This window comes from Pezoporus wallicus, unplaced genomic scaffold (genome assembly GCF_028554395.1).
Source record: "Pezoporus wallicus isolate ANWC-B61680 ecotype Strahan unplaced genomic scaffold, APGP_CSIRO_Pwel_v1 contig_3817, whole genome shotgun sequence".
Taxonomy (NCBI): Eukaryota; Metazoa; Chordata; class Aves; order Psittaciformes; family Psittacidae; genus Pezoporus; species Pezoporus wallicus.
In genome coordinates this window covers 11,797,494-11,818,108 of record NW_026635157.1, presented here as the reverse complement: position 1 = coordinate 11,818,108, position 20,615 = coordinate 11,797,494, and the positions used below count along the sequence as shown (strand labels likewise).

The 20,615-nt window shown below is 41.1% G+C and overlaps 1 protein-coding gene across 1 annotated transcript in view; it reads right to left on the bottom strand.

The window, feature by feature from the left end:
• The window catches only part of ECHDC1 (ethylmalonyl-CoA decarboxylase 1), a 36,707-nt gene extending 27,171 nt beyond the window's left edge, over positions 1–9,536 (bottom strand). Inside the window, exons 1-3 of the mRNA XM_057409139.1 lie at positions 9,488–9,536; positions 9,004–9,027; positions 1,358–1,579 (exon numbers count right to left, since the gene is read on the bottom strand). Of these exons, the coding sequence (XP_057265122.1) occupies positions 1,358–1,577 (220 nt within the window). The 5' untranslated portion in view covers positions 1,578–1,579; positions 9,004–9,027; positions 9,488–9,536. The remainder of the gene's footprint in view (positions 1–1,357; positions 1,580–9,003; positions 9,028–9,487) is intronic.
• Between the last annotated feature and the right edge of the window lie 11,079 nt (positions 9,537–20,615).

Here is a 20,615-nt window from a genome sequence, read left to right as displayed (position 1 = left end):
CATAGTTGTAATTTTCTATGGAAGTTTAGTTTAAGCAAGCTGACTTGTGTTACATTTGATCTGAATAACACACTGGGCTTCCACAACAAAAGAAGCTAAGAGCACACAGTCTAAAGGCTGCACATTGCACAGCTCTGTTTCGACTGAAAAATAAAACCCAATGTGTTAGAAGTAACAACAATGTAACTATGATTGCACAACATCATGCATGCTGACCGGGAGGCCTGCAGAAAGAGAATCCCCATGCTAACATCTTCTAGCTATAACTTCTCAAGTTAGATAATGATTTTATACACAAGCTTTTACAGGGAAACAAGAGAAAAGGTAGACACATCTAGATGCATTGACACTCATTCTGTTGTTCTCTTAGGTTTTCTTCCTTTCAGCTAACAATCATTAGCAGAAGTAGACTGGCATTCTTCATGTAAACAGCTCTATGTTTTGCTAGTGGGTTGCAAACATACTTGCTGACAGCAAAGGAACTGTGAGAACTGGGCAGGAAAATAAAACAGGAAAAAAAAAAGTAATTAACAAAATGACACAAATTATCCTTTTCAAAATATTAAGAGATAAGGGCATTCTTCCAGTAAGGCTTATGCACAGCTCCAGCTCAGGTAGATGCAGACTATGAACCTGTGCACTTACATCTGAAGAGAATGGCATAAATTTGAATACTCTAGACAGTTAAGGAGAGATGGCAAATACCTTGGAGGTCAAGATCCTCTCATAATACAAGATTAATAAAATAGGGCACTTGGTTTTGATAGTTAAGTATTGTCCAGTATAAAATCATATTAAATATGATCTCAGCAGCTGAGAATAGCCAGCTCATCTGATCTTAATTAACTAGTTACGGGTATTTTGGACATAAAACAAATGAAGAAGAGATGGAAACCAGTCTGAGCAAGTGGAAAAGACCAAATTACAGAAGCTGAAGTTTACAGGGAAGGCTTTAGGTAAAGAACAAAAAAGTAAAGCCACCCTTTCTACAACACCTACAAAACAAAGATGGCATCTTCTCACCCCCTTAAAAATACCCTTGTACGTTCCCAGAGCAGTAGCAACAGAATGAGATACAAGAAAGGGCACAGTAGCAGAATTGTACTGACTGAAAAAAAATGTTCTACCAGACTGTCCCTGTATTGTTGAGAATTTCTTATATTCATATGGCAAAGCTACTATGCAGAACAGTGGGCATTTTCTGCACATCCGGATAAAACTTAAACACTTCTTCTTTCAGTTAAGGAATAGTAACGCACAGCTTTTCATTTTGTTTAGGCAAAATGCTAAAATGGGTAACTGAAAGATAAAAAAAAAAAAACAGACCAAACCAGCAACCCCATTAACTATTTAATACCTGTAAATGCATTCATTAGCTTCGGGTTGTTCAAAGTAAGTATTCCAATGCCATTGTCTTCTTTGGTAAGATTGATGGATCCACCAGCAAACTGCTGAAGTTTCTTCTTTATCAGTTCTTCCTGATAGCCATGAGTCTGGCTATACACTGACATCCTTCTCTGCTGGAGTATCCTTTCTTTTGTAGTTTGAAGTAAATTCTTCCACATAAAAATGACCATTTCTGGAAACAAGGAGGGGTTAAATATTTGAAATCCACCTCAGTCCTCTGACAGAGAGGGAAGCAGGACAGCAGAAGTTAAAGGTGATGAAATCATAGAAGCCTACACAAATCACTGCAGACTGTATTTGCAAAATTCTTAGTTTGAATTACTCCACAAAATTAACAGAAGATTTACGAAGTGATTTTATTAGTTTAGTCAGAAATTAGCATCTTTTAAAATATTTTCTCGTAAAAATTATTTAATTATATTATTTAAAATACTTTATTGTAAAAATTACCCAAAAGTATTTGTGTGCAGAACTCAAAAGGCTCAAGAACTGTAGTAAAATTCTTATGTATTCCATTAGACCGACTTTGTACTAATCTTCCAAAAACTCTCTCACCCCCCACACACAAAAAAAAAAAAAAAACCCAAACCACCCAAACTTCCAAACTCACACCTATGTTGGAGGAATAATTATATCAAAACCTCTAGTTTTCAGGATCTGGATCTCCTGTTTCTCAGTTAGCAACTATTACAGAAAAACCTTCCTGAGAGAAATACTTGAGGAACACACAAATTAAGAACTGAAGACCATTCTTACACTGAGGTCCATTCCCTGTCACCTAATTCCATTAACACGTTTATCACACTCCGTCTTAAACCTAGTTAGTCTGAATAGCCCTGGTAGCTGTATGCTTTTCCGAGTCATTTCAGTAGCACTTTGAAGTGGCCTTTCTTGGACACAGAGCACCAGAACCTGTGCAGTACTTCAAGGGAGGAAAAGCATACAACAGTATTATATATATATAGCATCACACCCGTCTTTTATATAAGTACATAATAGTGGTGAACTATTTCTATGTACCAGTACAGCCATGGCTTATTCCTCTGCTATTTCCACTCTACATTGTAGAGTGTATTAGCAAAAAAACACAGAAGTCATCAAATATTATTCTTGATCTGTGGCTCAGCCTTATTTTATTTACTTTGGAAAGAGGTGTATTAAAGAAAGTAGCTTACAAGTGATTTGAAAGAAATGGGGTAAAGCCTGAACTAGAGATAGCTGGTCTGAAAAAGAAGTAATCCTAGAAGCCTCTTGGAGTGGGAATCAAAATCCCCACAGGACATGGAAAGAGTTTTTTTTTATATATAAATCTTGTGATTTGCTAGACTAGTCCTAGCTTTGCCCCAGCCACCTTTTTAATGGATACAGCAGACCAGAAGATATGGTAGATGTTAATTTTTTTTTTCTTGAGAACTGGGAAAGGACCACTTTTACTTCACACCTGTATTTGGTAGAAACAAGACTCTTTAAAAATTGGCAAGAAGCTCGTGGAAAGTTTTCCCAAGGTGAACCCAGAACACAAACATATTCAGTGAGACAAAATTTAGTGACAACTATATTTTATGCTATGTTCAGGGCATCCTGACTTAGAAATCTTAAAACAATTATTATATACACATGAACAAGCGCACACACACATGAAAAAAAAACCACATACAATTAGTTCATAATGAAAGAAGTGAACAAACCTTTCAGGTGAACACTTATCTGTCCCTGGCTGTACCATCCTACACTAAAGTGGAAAATGCTTCTGTCGGGGCAGGTATAATCCTCATTGAAATGTAGCAGGAGTTTACACAGCAACCACATTCTGGGATGCGGATGAGTACACATTGCACCAGCTGATTTCAAAGAACCATCTATGCCAGTAGATTCATACCTGTCCCGCCACTTTGCATCCACCAGCATGACTGCACAAGTTCAACAAAAAGAAACTAGTAAGGCCTATATGAATCTATGCATTATAAAGTCATATACACTGGAATAGGTAAAAGGATCAATTTTTACCATCTGCTCAGATACTTTGAAGGGTCTTCTGAGTTCCTTACTAAATTCAAGGTTTTAATCAGTCTGAATCAACTTTTCTACTCTAAAGTGTAAATTAATACAACTAATTAAAATTTAATCATGTTAAAATCTAATTGAATACAAGATTCATTGCTTTGTAAAGAATATCAGCCCAACACTCACAACCTATGCACATTCTAATATTGTCTGCAACACTTCAGCCATCACCTTTCAGAGCTTTTAAAATCACTTATCTTGGTAAATTTTTTTTTAAGAGTGAAAACAGGTTTCCAGAGTGCATTTCTCAGCTAAATGATTCTTTTTATATTCAGGCTCTCAGAAGAGAAACTGCTTTCCATCTTCTCTAAACCTCAGTAGTCATTCCCTAATACACATTCATGCAATAAAACTGTGCAAAGCATAGCTTGAACAATTAACTTCCAAGTTTTAATGAATACAAAGCCTCCACAGTCCTTATAGACAGACAGACTGGATTTAATTCTCTAGGAAGGCACAACGATTGGCTTGAAAACCAAGGGAGGGGGCGGAAAGTCTGTTCTGTTAACCTCCTTGCCAAATTATACTCATTTGATCACCTTTATAATACCTAGATTTCCCATGTCAAAAAAAAAATAAATAAAAAAAGAAAATAAAAATGTACAGAGCAAACCAAACTTAAGATATGAAAATTTTATTCCACTGAAAAAAAGTGTCTGTCATTTTCAGCTGCGTGGTTATATGCATTAACAGCTCTTTAATATTATCACTATGGTAATAAAGAGCAGCAGCAACTGCAGGATTAGAAAACAAATTGGACACCACTGCCTGCTGATCATGACTCATGATTAATGACTCATGCAAAGTATTATCATTGAATTATTTTCTTAAACCCATCTCTTACAGTACCAGTCAGTACCCAGTACATTTTAAAATAAAACCAAGAATTTAAACAGCTCAGTCAGAGGAAGTTAACCACTAGGGAAAGCATGATATTTTTGCTACAGCTCTCACAAACTAAAGGGATTTCTACTGATCTCTGGCAACCAACATCCTAAATTCTAATCAGTATGGAGCACTCACAATCCATAGCATGACTGAGACTGACGTTTTGTACTGTAAGTGAAAGCAGTGCAAGAGAGGACTGTTGCAGTAACCCACACAATCTTGTAGGATATGCTAAGAGATATTTATTACACTAAAGCTTTCAGATTTTCACTTTTAACATAATGATGTCTATTTAGATACACTTACAGAAATTAAGTTTTAGTCTAATTTTAAAAAGTCAGACATGCTATACCTGTTATCATCTGTATCACAGACAGTTTATGCACAGTTTTTATAGTGAAAAACAAAATCAGCATAGGAATAGCTTTGGAATAACAAACACTGTGGGCAATTAACATCTTTCAAATGTTTTCAGTGCTAAAGCTTTACATGTCACTGGTGACAACCAAGAGATAGCTGATAGTATGGACACCAATAGCCTTCCATTCTGCAATTATTGTACTTCTTACATAAAACAAAAGTTTAAATCCCATTTGGCACTCAAGTGATTTTATAACACCCATGCCTGTGGGCTAGCAGACTGTGAATTAACATGAGCACGTATCACATGTCAACACTTCAGTTAATAGGAACACATATCACATGTCAACACTTCAGTATCAAAGGAATGACACACATTATTCAAGAGTAATATATGTATTGACATGCACTCACACACAATATATGTATTTTTGTGTATGTATATGTATCAGTCCTTCCGAAAGCCTCTGGTGACTGCTGTTAAACTTCACCTCTCACAATGTTAATAAAATAATAATTATTATAGTCTTATTAATAATATTAATTTATAATAATTAATATTTATTCTTATTAGGGATAACAACAGCAGCAATATTTCCTGAGCAGATTCTTTGAAAAACTATTAAGCCTCAGCTCTTGAACATGGGTATTTCCTCTTGTCATTCACCACTACTTTGTTGCAACCCCAGCTTTTACTCTTAAAACACACTGTATCAAACAGCAACACCAGCAGTGTTGCCAGTTGCAACTAGGAGAAAAACATTAAGATAGCCGGCCAGAGCAAAGTGTAAGGAATGCAGGTTGCCAACTTCCTGGATGGGTAGAAGAACAAAGACAAACCCGAGAACTGGACACTTGGTGCCCAAATGAGCATTTGAGCTGCATGCACAAACAAGAAATGCTGCACGACAGAGCAGCTACACAGAAATAATCAGCAAGTTAAAATATATGAGCAGCGAAAATTCCAACTCAAAGACAGGGCCTGAATTACTGACACCAGTGAGGAGAAAAAGAAAATGGGGACAAAAGATGCAGGTATGTGCTTTCAATACATCAGGAAAATAAGAGTACCCTTTCACACATGACAGGAAGTGAAAGGTGTGATGTGCAGATTGTGAGTCACCAGCACACACAAAAAATAGATCAACTGAATTACTGGGTTTGGATTAAGGTATGCTGAGATAAAGTGTAGCAGAAATAAAGGGATCCAACATACTAAATCCACAAAAGAAATCTCAGGAAGCAGAAAAATAATGAAATGACATAACCACAACAAAAAAAAAAAGCAATTAGAAAGGCATTTCTGTGACACTGGCAAAGGCATCAAGGGCAGCTGATGACTCAAGAAGCACAAGAGAACTTGATCTGATAAAGACCTCCAGCAGCTGCAACTCCAGTGACAAGCACAAAATTGTGAAACAGGCTATGGAGAAAGGGATAGAAGACATGAACCGAAGATGATGATTCACAGTTCAGATCTGTGTGGGTATCCTAGCAGTCACTGTGGGAGGCATTCATCTGTACTAGAAAGCAGTGACAGTCACTGTGACTTCATCAGGTTCCTGCAGTGACTGACTAATAAATGGGAAGCAAGTGGTGACCCAGTGCAGAGGACTGGCACTACTGACCCTGTAACATGAAAACAAGTGAAAGGGCAGTGAAGGAGAAATACAACTAAAACATGAAAATAGTACATCTATACACACACACACAAAAAAAAAAAAAAAAAAATTGAAAATTAGTGAAAACCATTAACACCAACTGACTGGAACCTGGGAAAGTGGGCTTGTGGATGATGGGGAGAGGAGGAATAAACGCCAGTGTTCAACATAGAAAGAATTCAGAAACAGGAAGATCAAAGGGGACTGGCCTGGATGCAAATCAAAAGTACAGATCTCATAGGGAAGAGGAGTCACTGGACCCTGTCTTCAGACACAAGAAAGGTGTAGGAGGGAGGCCTCAGCTGCAGGGTTCCTCTCCAGCACTGGCTGAACAGGCTGCTTGTCACCACTCCTCACCTGAAGGTTTCAGAACCCTCCACCTACCTCATCTGCTTATGCATCTCTTTTCTTCCCTTCAGTTACTTGTGGCTTAGGTTGACTTAAACATCTTATCTGACAGGTTCTTCCCACTCTTATAATTACCAGCTGAAGCAATATAAGGGCAATCACCTCTCCAGCTGGCTTTCCTTCATTTGGAAGAAAGCAGTGAGCAGATCTTAAGCATGATGAGGGATCATCAGCATAAAACCTGCTGACAAAAGGTAACTTACAAATACAGAAACTAATCAAAGCTTGGAAAATTCTGCCTCCTCCAGGCAGAAAATGCACATCCTCTATGGCATGACTACACAAAGCAGGAACTTGTACCGAGTTCAAGAGGAGCTGCCTCAGGCTCATGCCTTTCTCAAGATTCTGTGGCTTTCAAACTTCTGAATCCTGTTCAAATTTTTAGTACGTTGTTTCTGGGACCTGCACTGGGGAAAAATTAAGTAGGATCAATAGTCCTTCTAGTTCAGCATTAAGATACTTAAAGAACTTTGTAACTAATCTAAAAACAGGTTTTAGAAGTAGCTGGTATTATATGGGGCAGGTTTTTAGCCTCTGTATTTCTGTTGAGAACAAAAAGGTTGGGCCTCCTATTTTCTCTATGTCATCATTAGAAACAATGGTTACCTGTCCAGATGCCGAGAGAACAAGAAGTGAGAAGATATCCAAATTGACTAATTGAAATGGCTTCAAATCATGCACATGTGAAATAAAAATAATGTAAAAAAACCTTTTAACATTGTAAGTAAAAAAATCTCTCATCTGCAGTTCCAGTTTTAAGCTGGCTTACACTTTACATCTCTTTTCTGCTTTTCTCTTTCTCTCTTTTTCTCCTTCGTTTTTCTCCTCATTTCTGAGCATGTCAATTCTAGGGATAGCAAGCTATGCGTTTTCCAAATTATTTATTCTTTGTTAAGTTTTGTATCTTTTAATGGTCCCTGCAGGCTAAGGTTAAGATGTGAGTTGTTTCTCTGTTCCCAACCAAATATGTTCTCTTTTAAACACATTTTAATTATGTTGAAGACCTAGTGAAAGCATCACACAGAAACATACCCAAGTCTAGTGAAAAATAATAGTATTCAAGTATGTAAAACAGCTGACAAAGGAAGTCTTTCCATAAATATATGACACCACCTTTGATTGTGGTTACATGGTGAGTACAAGATCTCGAGTTTCTTGAGTTTCACAGCAGAGGGTGAGAGCAAGAATCTGTTAACTTCTGCAAGAAGCACATGGGCCCTTTATTTTTTAATGCTTTGATCTAAAGAGGTTCTCTGCCTCTGTCAGCAAAGGGTCCTCTGTAACAGTGACAGAAAACACTTTCACATAAAGTTCACTGCCCGCTAGGTGTATTTCAGACACCTTTAAAACGAACCGATGTGCTACTTCACAGGAATGGAAACTACCACAGCCAACTCCCCATTTGCTTTTTAGTCACCAAATCCCCGAAATCATAAGGATCAATTCATGCCAGATGTAATCGCAAATACTGATGCTTTCCCAAGGATTGATTTGCCTTGAAGACTGTAAAAGTTCTGTAGTTGAGCAGTGCTCTGAATTCCTTTCAGTACCCTTTTACTACTGTTCTCCTTACCAGCACCAGTAAATGCTCCTGATGAAAGCATCAACGAAACTGCATTCTGGTAACAGAACTGGCCATGTGATTCTCAGGAGTATACCTCCTGCTCCCCTGTACAGCACTGGCAACTAACAGAAGCACACCATGTCAGCACGTCACTTGATTCTCTGTTCTACACACTACATTTCAGGAAACAAAGGCATCCTGCACAGTGTCACTTTGGGAATAACGCAAAAACTTGAGGGGAAGAGGGGGTGAAAATCCTGTCAGTATTTAAAGGATGGCTACAAAGAACATGAAGACTCCCTTTTTACAAGGAGTCATACGGAAAAGATACGGGGTAACAGGCACAAGTTACTCCTGGGGAGATTCTGACTGGACGCCAAAGGAAAATTTTGCGCAATGAGAACAGTCAGCCATTGGAATAATCTCCCTAGGGAAGTGGTGGATTCCCCAACACTGGACATGTTTAAGACTCAACTGGACAAGGTGCTAGGACATGTACTCTAGGTCATGCTCTGCCTATAAAGGTTGGACCAGATGATCCTTGAGGTTCCTTCCAACCTGGTGTTCTGTGATTCCCCAGCAGAGGCTTCTTGCTGCTGACCTTGTGCAATGCCAAAATCATGAGAAGTACACTGCAACACCTGGTCTTACCTAGGCAAGCATTTCTGGCATGGCCTGTTAAAAACAAACAAACAAATAAATATATACACACACATATACATATCAACCAGCATGGATGGGCTCCACAGTGAGAAGGGCCCAAGGCAGGGATAAGTGGCTGGTCTCAGGGCTGAAGCCGAGCAAGTGACGAGAGGTAGCAGCGCCTAACATTTTCAGGCAGAAGCAGCACCGACGAGACCGCCCCGCCTCCGACCCAGGCACCCAGCGGCACCGAAGGGTCCGCGCCTCACCACGCCTCCCTCCCGTCCGCCCACTTCTTGGCCAAATCCTGCTTCTCCTCTTCCCCACTGCTAGCCCGAGGCCCTGTAGAGGATCCGAGCCACCTCAGCAACCCGCTCGACACAGACCCTCGTCCCTTCGCCCTGCGGTCCGGCGGGCCGCCAGGGGCAGTCCCCGAGCGCCACAGGCCCCCAGCTGGCCGGAGGCAAGCAGAAACCCACGGCTAGGCACTGACCTGGCCCCACTATTCCCCTTCCCGGCGCTGGGCGGGGACCGGCGGGCGGTGCAGCGGGGAAAGCAGCCCTTCCGGGAACTGCCGCCGCGCCGGCCGGGCCGGGGTGCCGGGATCCTTCTCAGCGCCGGGGCAGGAAGGGGCGAGGCCTCTGAGGCGGGCCTGCAGCTCACCTGCCCTGGGGAGCAGCCGGTGCCGAGGGAGGCCCGTGGGAAGCAAAGGAGATTAAACTGAGCCTCTGCGAGCATCAGGCAGACTCGGGGCCCGCAGCTGAGCGGCCTGAGCTGTGGTGCCTTCTGCTCCATGCCACATCTACTTGTGACCTCTGGGACTGAAAATGCAGCCTAAATTTAAAGCAGCTTTGCAGCAGAAGATGCAGATGCATGCTAGCTTCCCTGGTTGTTAAATAGCACACAAGCAGTTCAATATTATTTTTGGTTTCCTGAACCTGCAGCCTGCATTGCTAAAAAAAAAAGCCCAGTATTTCTATTCAAGCTAGTGTAATTAAAGACAGTTATTTGTCCAGCATCCCAGAAGAATGTCCACACGTAGCTCAGGCTGGGCTATGCACCTCTGCCAGGGCAATACAGCCTAGAGTGAAGTACATGCGCGCTAACCTCCAGCCCCGTTTGCTTTCCGTGATGACGCTGTCAGGAGAAGCATTAATGCCCTACCTATGCTTCCGTATTGAGAGACTCGGGCTCCCCAGATTCACTTTGAAGCAAGGAGGTACAAAAGTACAAAATGTAATCAGTTCTAAGTAACATTAAGTTTGATGGCTTTGTAATGGAAAATAACTGCGGTGCTTGAAGGTAGTTGACATAGTTTCAGGACCTCAGTACAAAAGGTGTGAGAAAAGCAGAATAGAAGGACAGGACCTGGGGATGGGGAGTATCTGGGACTAGCAGATGCCCAGGGTGGGCACAGATAAACTAACTGATAAGTAAAAGGACAGGATGATTGCTATGCTTGGAGTGTTAATAAACCCATTAAACTGGTGTAAGCATCTGCTAGGGAGTATCCCGGACTAGCAGATGTCCGGGATGAGAGCAGTTAAACTAACTGATAAGTAGAAGGCCAGGATGATTGCTATGTCTGTAATGTTAATTAAGCTTGTTGGGAAAAGTAAAAGACCTTCAAAGACCACCACATTTTTATATGCATGCCGGAAACGTTTTGGAAAATGATGTAATATGCTCAGTGACCATATAAGAATGACCTGTATAGCAATTCGGGGACACACGTTAGGAGGAGCTATCCCCGTGTCTCCCGGCGCCGCAATAAAGAATACCTGCTTGTCAACTTGAAACTCTGCTGGCAAGTTTGTTCCTGGAGTTTTCTCCGAATCAATTTACATCTGTTTTCCCTGTCAGCCCAAGTGTAAGTCCTTACTAGCAGACGTGCTCCCACATACTCCCTCTCCAGTGTGTGCCAATCTCTTGCACACACACTGGACTGAAGCACTGAGCCAGCTGCAAACTACCCCAGCGTCACAAGGGAGTAATCCTTAGCTGCAATTTTATGTAAACGTATAGCTGGCTTAAAACGTCACCATCGCACAGAACCCTGCCGTCTCTACCCTTCTCCTGGCAATTGGTTTCCCTCCTTGGTAGAACATATGCCACCACACCAGGTGCCAGATAGAGGGAAATAAAATTCTTGTTTCAATGCAGATCACTTGCGTATTCAAAGCAATATGCAAATATAAGCCAGTCTTTATTACTGTGTCCTTCTTAATACATATACATAAGATAACTCAGTTTTAGGTATTTGTAGCATGGCTGAAAGATGTATCTGGAAATATATCTTCCCCACCTTTATTAAAGCTGTTTTTCAACCCAACTGTCAATACAAATATCCTGAAGTTGGTCTCGTTGATTAAACATTATGATTGAACATGTAGAAGAGTTCAACTAATCATATGTTTAGAAAAACAAAATCTTTGCACTCTGAATAAATATTTTCAGTTTTGTATTGTTAATCCTGTAAGAATATTACATATTATAGTCCCACGTGGCATTATCTTCATGCAACAGAAGGATTTATTCCCTTATAACAACACCCTGGTGTAAACAGAAATATTACCATAGGTAGGCTTGCCTCATGTTTTTCTTCTTGTGTTGACAAAGGAGAGATGTTTTTCCAGTAGGATTCATCCTTGCATTTGTTTCTGGAAAACCTCAGTACTGAGTTAGAAATCTGTGTGAGTGAAACAGCTCTCAGCAGATCCTGCTCCAAGGCCTCCTCCGCTTTTGGAGCTGAGCAATGCCCAGACACATGCCAGCAATGCCTGAAGCAGAGGGTGGTTTTTTAGGTAACACATTGCCACCTAGCAGTACTTAACAGAAGCAACACAAACCTGACCTACAGTTCCATAAACAGTTTGCCTCACTTTTGCTTTTATTGCATTGTGTCATATGCAATGTGATGATTAGAAATAGGGTATGCTCAGAATGCAAAATGGGGTCTGTAGCAAAATGAGCAGATGAATTGGTTCCTGGTTGAAAACAGACACTAAAGACTTCTTACGTATTGTAACTTCCAGCAGGATGATGACACTACTTCCTGCATCTTTGGCTGTACAATAAGAAAAAAAAACCAAACAAAAAAACAAACACCCCAAAACCAACAAAACAACCCACAATCCCACAAAGTTTCTTGTCCTTATTAATACAAATAATCCCACTTATTTCAATAACACTTTCTCCTTGCATTGCTAAAGCAGTTCTGCCCTAGGAGAGTCAGGTCACCACCTGAATTATTTAGCACATTCCCATTCTCTATCTGTGACCCAGAAGCTGACGGCGGTATACTGGCTGAAAGAGCAACACTTCACTCTTGGATCCAAAGCTGCCAGACTGAAATATTGAGTTCTGATAGACGCAGAGCTCCCTGGCTCTATTTTTACAAACTCCTTTCAGAGGCATGGAACAAACCGATGACAGGTCCAGGCTTAAATCTCAGGGATTATTGGATACTAACCAACACATAACCCCACAGTCAGTTCATAAAAAGTCCCTTGACTGTGATTTTTTGGAGGCAAATATAATCAGCCCTTTGTGGAAATGTGACAGGTTAAAGGATGGCCTAATGCATACTCCAAAGACTAGATGTACAGAAAAAGATGCAGATACCAGCATTCTATTTCTAAATTTCTGAAATCTTTCTAAAATCTAGATTTCTGGTTACAAAATCATGATATTCTGTTTTTCCTGATAGGCTAGCCCTGGAGGCTCCCAAACCCCATCAGTGCCTGGCAGCTTTAATTCGTGGGAAGAGACAATTTATGTAAGGCTGACTAACAAGACTGCCACCCCAGTTGTCTCTCCTGTCCCCACTGCAGATATGTGAAATACCCCTGAGCTGCTTCAGCTTTCTAAATGCAGCCCTGCATGCCAAGTTAAATTTGGTGTGATTTCATTAGGCAGGAGCTGGCTGGGGACAGGGTATTCACTGTGTGTACCTCAGGACTGCAACCTCATCAGGCATTCTTCTTCCCATCCACCTCCTGAATCAAAGCTACCAGCACATGGGACTGGGGTTATTTCCCGCACAATATTTGGCCTTTAGAAATGTCCACAGAGGGCTCAGCTATTCCCAGGTAGCTCATACCCATCTTACCATGATATGTTTATTTTATGTTCTCTGTGTTGGGCCTGGAGAGAACCAGCAGAGCTGACCCTGGGCTCCACTAAGACATGGCTGGAAGAAATATGCACCTCTGTAGCCCAGCATAGGAAGTGGTGTGTCATCCGGGCAGGGTAAATGCTCTTTTCTATCCAAGCAAAGCAGCTAGTTACTATGGGGAAGGTGGTCAGGTCATCAGGCTGCAGTATATGCTGGAAAAGGTGAGGGGAAGGAGCCCAGGCTCCCATGCCAAAAGGTGTTTCACTTTGTATAGTATAATGAAGTACTCATCAGGCTGGAGAGCAGGAAAGAGGTTCGGCATTGCCACACTACCAAAGCTGGGTGTTTGATCACGCTCTCAGTGACCCAGCAAATACTGCTGTACTTAAACATTAATAGCTACTTGATTATTGCATGCCATATAGAACAGTTTGAATAGGTAGGGTAAAGCATGTTCTTTATTTGTAAAGTCCTCTGGTTACAGCTCACCTCTGGAAGAGTGGGCTCAGCCCAGCCAAAAGGACCACCAGGCCCATGCCACATGCTACCACCTTTCCCTTTAGCAGCACTGTTATTTGTTATTTGATGAATTTTCTGGAAGGAAATGTAGACAGTACGAAAATATTCTCATGTGCGATTTACCTTCCTACACAAGATAAGATTTGATTTCACAAGACTGCTCTATTTACAGTACAGCTTAAAATACCAGCTCATCTCCACTGTGGGGTAGTGACCCTACACTTCTTCCTGCCCCTTCTTAGGAGTGAGGGCTAAGGGTGACTGCACAGTGAGCCAGTTAAGCTCATTGTATTGAGCTTAAGCACAACTAGTTTGGTTTTGATTCCAGGGCTAAGGAGCTAAAACAGTCTGGCTTGCTACCAGGTGAGCGTCAAGGATGCAAAACAGGGAAAACAAGACGGATAGGAGAAAGGCCATCCCAGTTCACCAGCAGGTTCGGTTGTAGTCTGTTCATGACTCTCCATGGTGGTCAGGGCATTGCCAGTTTGAGGAGAGGGAGTGGGTTAAAAATATGTGGCCCAGGGCAAAGCTGAGAGGTGCATGAGTACCTGCCCCGCTTTTGAAGAGGCAGCCAGTCACTGGGTCTGGCTAATGGTACTGGAAAACTCCACCCTAAATCCCCTTGAAGATCTGGCTGTGTTTCCTCCCTCTTCCTCAGTTGTTTCCACTCTGTGCTGTAAAACTTTCAGGAAAAAAAAGGCATCCTGCCTTTTTTTCAAGAGCATTTGGATCACACAGAAGTAGGCCAGGTGATAATTGCACAGCACATTGTAGTGCTGCTTAAATGTCAGCTGTTAATTAAAGCCTCTCCTGAAAATGGGCCATTAATTAGGGCAAATGCAGTCATTCTGTATGGGTTCTGACAACCAGTGAGTAAAAGCATCTTTTCAACAACGGCATTGGAATTATTCTTTTTTATTTGTCTGAGGTGTGTTTACTATTGAAACAAAAACAACTAAAAAAAAAAAAATAACTCTCTGAACTTACTGTTCTTTCTTTCAAAGAGAGTTTAAAATAAATATTCTGGCACAAGAATATTCATGCACACACAGATTATGGAACATTTCGGTATTAGGTCCAGATGTCTCTAGCAGTTGTATAACATTGGTAGGAATGCTTAAATGCTGTAGATAATAAAATACAGCTCTGACCTGCAAAAACAGCCTGTTGTGGCACTTCAATCATGTCTTCCTGTTCTTAAGAAAATGGCACTGTCTGAATGAATAATGTTACACAGACAGAAAAATATTTGCTAAATTAGGGCCAGAAAGTGAGGCTTGTGTTTCCTTTGAAATATTCCTAAACCACCGTGAATTATTAGGGAGAATCATAACATTGATAAAAGATCTAAGTGTTCCAGACTAAAGATATATATATATATATATATACATATGAGCCTTGCAGCTTAACCATCTTGCTTTCTTCCTCTTTGGCCTGGATTCAGCAAAGCAATTAAGCCCCTAAATACTCCCATTGATTTTGGTGTCACATAAGCAGTTGGCTGAACCAGGTCCACTCTGCCTGCCAAACCACATTCCTTCATAGAATTACAGAATGGTTTGGGTCATAAGGGACCTTAAAGATCACCCGGTTCCAATCCACCTGCCATGGGCAGGGTCACCTTTAGCTAGACCATGTTGCTCAAAGCCCCATCCAACCTGTCCTTGAGCACTACCAGGGACGGGGCAGCCACAGCTGCTCTGCTCAACCTGTGCCAGTGCTTCACCACCCTCACAGTAAAGAATTTCTTCCTTATGTCTAATTTAATCTCCCCTCTGTCAGTTTAAAGCCATTCACCCTTGTCCTCTCCTTACTGCCCTTGTAAAAAGTCCCTCTCCAGATTTCTCATAGGCCCCCTTTAGGTACTGGAAGGCTGCTCTAAGGTCTCCCCAGAGTCTTCTTTTCTCCAGGCTGAACAAGCCCAAATCTCTCAGCCTGTCTTCACAGGAGAGGTTCATCTTTGTGCCTCTCCTCTGGACTTGTTTCAACAGGTCCATGTCTTTCTTATGTAGGGGGGGCCCAGAGCTGGATGCAGTACTCCAAGTGGGATCTCATGAGGCTGGAGTATTAGAGGTTGGGGAAGAACAGTTCCAGTTGTTCTCAGTAGCTGTAACATGAAAATATGGTAAATGTTGGCACTGTCATGCCTAGATACCTATGTGGGAGGTCTATCTATGAGAAACTATGCAGAGATCTTGGCTGAAGGTTTCACCAATCACCGCATTTATGGCAAGTTCTTCCTCTACAAAGCAGCCAAATCTCTGCAGCTAAAGCAAAGAAGTCCTCAATTCGGGACTGAGTTTTTGAAATCTGGCCATCAAGGAGAAATTACACCCTGCCTGCCACTCCCTGGCCCCTGTGGTCATGGGTTGCAGAAATGCTAAATCAATGCTGTTTTTTGTCTGCTTATCTGGTAGCACCTCCCCTTTTCATGTGAAGAGTTAATAAATGGATCTGGGTGAAATGGCAAACACTGATGCAATGTGAGCTTTGTTTATAAATAAGAACTGGAATATATTTAGGTTTTTTGGTTTTTTTTTTTTTTCTCTTTAAGGTAGCATTACTCCCTGCTATCAACTGCCTTTTCATCATTTCTCTTCCATCTTTTCTGGCCATCACTATTTTTTTGCTCATAATATTTTTCTAGCTCACACTTTATGGAGAAAGAGGAAATTGTGAGAATTAACTAGTGGCGGGAGCTGGAGAGCATTCCTCTTTGAAAGCAGAAATGGTTTTACTTTTCTAAAGTAGGTGTTATGTAAGTGTGTCACTTCCACAGCTGAAATATTTCAAAAGATGGATAATGAGGTTCTCTTCTGGGCAGGGGCAGAGCAGCCTGCTGAATCCAGTGACCCCAGGTTCACCAGGAGTGCTGGACTTGACTTTACATGGGAAAGCTGGTCAGCTTAGAGTTTATCTTGTGGTAGACCACACAAAGTTAAATCACAAAGTGCATAAAAATACTGTAATGGTAAAAGAGGAAATTAATAAAAAGCAACTTCTGACTGTCACCAGAGATTTCATGGTATTAAAACCTAGATTTTTTTAACTGTATTAAAGAGCTGCTAATGGCTGTGATCATGTCTCTGAAGCAGTTAATTTAGGGATAAATTCATTTATACCTACATGCTAGTGTTTTTTTTAATATTGTAAAATGGTGGGTTTGTGTATGCTTTTGTTTTGCATTGAAAAAATTCTTGAACTTCTACTGCCCTTAAAGCCTTTGAAGATTAACCAGACCTTTCACTTTTCCTCCATTGAAAGCATAGTCTTGTACAGGTCTAATGTTCTAACTCATCACACAATCAAAATTTACTGCTTTTGTGGTTTAATTGAAAGCTAAAACCAAATGCAGAGAAAATTGGAAGGAAAATAAACTTCTTAAGACTCCTGTTGTGTCACTGATGCTTCCTGTGTTGGCTTATTTCCCCCTGTCAACAGATGATAATAATATGGACAAGATGGACAAACAATATGCAAAATCTCAATTCATTGTTTAGGTTTTCTTCAATAAATAATTTCAGCCTAAAATAAGACCTAACATGAGTAACAATGGAATATGCATTTCTGTGAGTTAGCTTATCATTCTTGCCATGTTTTCACTAGCAGTGCAGTCAAACCTTACTTTAGTGAAGATGATCTAGAGAGGTGTACATTGCCAGCTAGCCTGAAGTAACAGAGGTGCAAAATCCCTGGACTATCAAAGTTAACCAGGAGACTGCAGGCTGGAGTCAGTCTGAGAGTAAATTTACATGCTCTGTGTCCCTGAGCAGGGCTTCTCCTGCTTGCATTGGTTGTGCATAATCTGGTTGTACATGCAGACAACTTTATTTCAGGATGATGCTGCGGAGTACATCTGAAAATATAACCAGCCCACCATGACAAGAAATGGCATAAAGAACACTTCATAGATTTTATCATCTCTCTTTACTGTCTTTCAGATACATGTGAATAAAATAGGATTAAAAATATTAACAAAAAGCTTGAATCTTCACAGAATGCTTTTCTGTCTGCTTAAACAACTGATATACCAAGTACAATATACAACCAACATACAAAGTAATATATCAAGAAAACAAATTTTGCAAGCTTTTAACTGCTGAATCGGGTGAATAAATCACAATTAATTATTTAATATATTTATTTTAATACTGCTATAAAGCTGGTGATGAGATACTATGTCACCATTTCCAAAAGTGTTTAGGGTTAGTGTTAGTTTTCTTTCTACACTGGTTAGCCAGGCATTACTGGGTGGCTGAGTCAGTCAGCTAAGAGGGTAGCTGGGCCCCATGTGTGTGTGCATGCATCCTGGTGCAGTGCTGAGTATAGACCTCAGTGCAGTTTCACAGGAAGGCACAGGAGTGACATGAGCTGGCTGCGGAGGATGCTCTGCCCATGGGGTTGGGATGACATCTTTGCTGAGAGCAAAGAACCTGGACAGCCTCATTGATGACGGGGCAAGGGGCACTTCCTGCCTTTCCACTCATCTCCCCTTCTCCTCCTGCAGAATGATAGATGGGTGGCTAGACAGACATCCTTTATAAAGTGTTTTGTATCACTAGGTAATATTATTCATTAAATGTGATCAATCAGATATTTTTGGCCATATATATTTTAGCAGCTTCTAATCTGGCATGCTCTTCAGTGTTCCATTTTCTGTTTCCTTATCCGAGCAGGAAGAGATGGGTAGGGAGCATAATCATATCTCTAAAAAAAAAGCAACTGCAAATGGAAATAACAGAAATGAATCTTCCTACAGACTCTGCACAAAGATGCTGCACAGGGAATTAGCTTCATCTCAAGCCTATTTAACCTAGGTGGTTAAAATCCTGTCTGGGACTTGACAGCCTTTTTGCAACTTTTTGGAGCCTCAGAGAAGCTGCTGTGCTGTGTCATTGTAGGAGGATGGGACACGCAGGATAAAAGTGAACCAGGAAATTTACCAGGATGCAGTGCATGAGAAAGGCTTCTTTGATCACGTGCCAGCTCACACAGCAAGGGTAAACACCCTTGTAAGTAGCATCAGTGCTGACATGTATTAATGCCGTTACCACAGCACTTCAGTCTCTTCCTTTGTTGCACTCCATTGCATCACAGCCATTTGTCAAAGAGCTAGAACAACACATTCTTACCAAGTAGAAGTTATTAATGTGTAAAAATAAGCTCTTCCATACTAGAAGCTGGAAGGAGGGCGCTTTGGGCTAGCAACATTTCTTTCAGTAGACCTTTCTTTCAGGATTCTTTTTTTGTCAAACATGACAAGTAGAAAGTAGAAAATACTAGATGTGATTCTCCAGAGTTTTCTCTGCAATAACTACCATTTGAGTTCATTATTCTTCCTACCCTGCCCTGCCACCACAAAAGAACCTGGGACTTTTCAGGTCCCTTATATACTACTGTGCCTCTACTCTGCCACATTGCTTTTGAAGTGCAATCAATACTGTTTTAAAGACCACTGAAATTCCATCTTAGTTTACGAAATCATAATGCTATTTGAGTCTGTATGCTGAGAGAAGACAATGGACCACAGCAAGACCAGTATTCATTACTCCCTGTACTCCAAGCCCAGGAGGCTCAGTGTTGTGATTGACTGGATAGCATTTTCTGTAAGCCAGAAGAACAAGATGTACTTTCCAATGGATTTGTGCCTGCCTGGTGGCTCATCTAGCTCCTTTGCAACAGCCCAATATTTTCCATAGGGCACCCTAAGGCAGAGGCAACACACCCCAGCATGTGTGCTGGCTGGCTGCCAGCAGAGGATGACCACTGCCAGAAAGAGGGAGTAATGGTTGCTTTGCTTAACTTTCCCCTGAAGGAGAATTCGAGTCCACTGATTTACATTAAGCGCATTTACATGAAACTTTAGGGAATCTGAATACATTTGAGACCTGGAGACCTCTGCCAGACTTGGCTAACATAAGCAAAGGACTGAGAAACTGTAAGGAAGTGTAGACTGACTGATGTGCAGACAGCATAATCTCATAAAAATAATTTTCAGGCTAAAAATCATAGTCATAAATGTGATATTCACACATACGTTGTGTTTCTTATCTGGATTCTTTGGAGTCATTATGATAATTTGAATCACATTTTTGAGACTGCTGAAGAAGGACTAAAAATGAACTTTAAAAAATTAAAAATGGATATTCTCACAGAATAATTCAAATTATGTTTGGAAATTTAACCCGGCAAAATTCCTTGGAAATAAAGTCATTGAGTAAGTAGGTAAGGGTGAGTGCACGTTAGATTTTGCCTACTACTACCAGATGCTGTAGGTTTAGGGAAGTCCTGGTGGGTAAACACTTTCTTCCCCATGTTACAGGTAAGGAATTTGACTGGTAAAGGTTTCTTTCATCTGATATCCTCACTGGCAGCCTCTGCATCTGCCATCATGCAGTCTGGTATAGGGACAAATGCCCACAGGTGCCAGGGATTCCTGCTTACAGTATTTGGCACTATGGGCGTAGGCCAGCAGCAGGGATAGGCAAGCAATGTGAAAGAAAGGCAAGCCTTGGAGTGAGACAGATCACCTGGGAAAGAAACCTAAAGAAACTTACTTTACATGGTTTTGCTCCATTTTTGCCCACTCTGTTTATGATTTAATTATTACATTGCTTTTTCTCCTGGCTCCTGCAGTAAAGGAGGTTTGTCTGTCTTTGCTTCCAGAAAGATGCTTTTGTAAAACTCCGCCTGGCCAAAAGGCTGTTGCTAGTCTTAGTGCAAGTGAACACAAATTGTCAGATTACCTGCTTACATCACCCTCTGAACATACATGGATTTACATACATGGATTTGTATATGTTACTTGTTTACAGCATAGTAACATCTGAGCTAATTATGATGCAGCAAGAGAAGCAAGGCCAAGGAATGGGGTTCATTAACACCTCTTGGTATGTGCTTGATTGGACTACAGACTTGTGTTCTTAATGTGCTGGCCTGAATGACCACTAACAGTGGCTGAGGGACTACAGACTTTGCATGAATA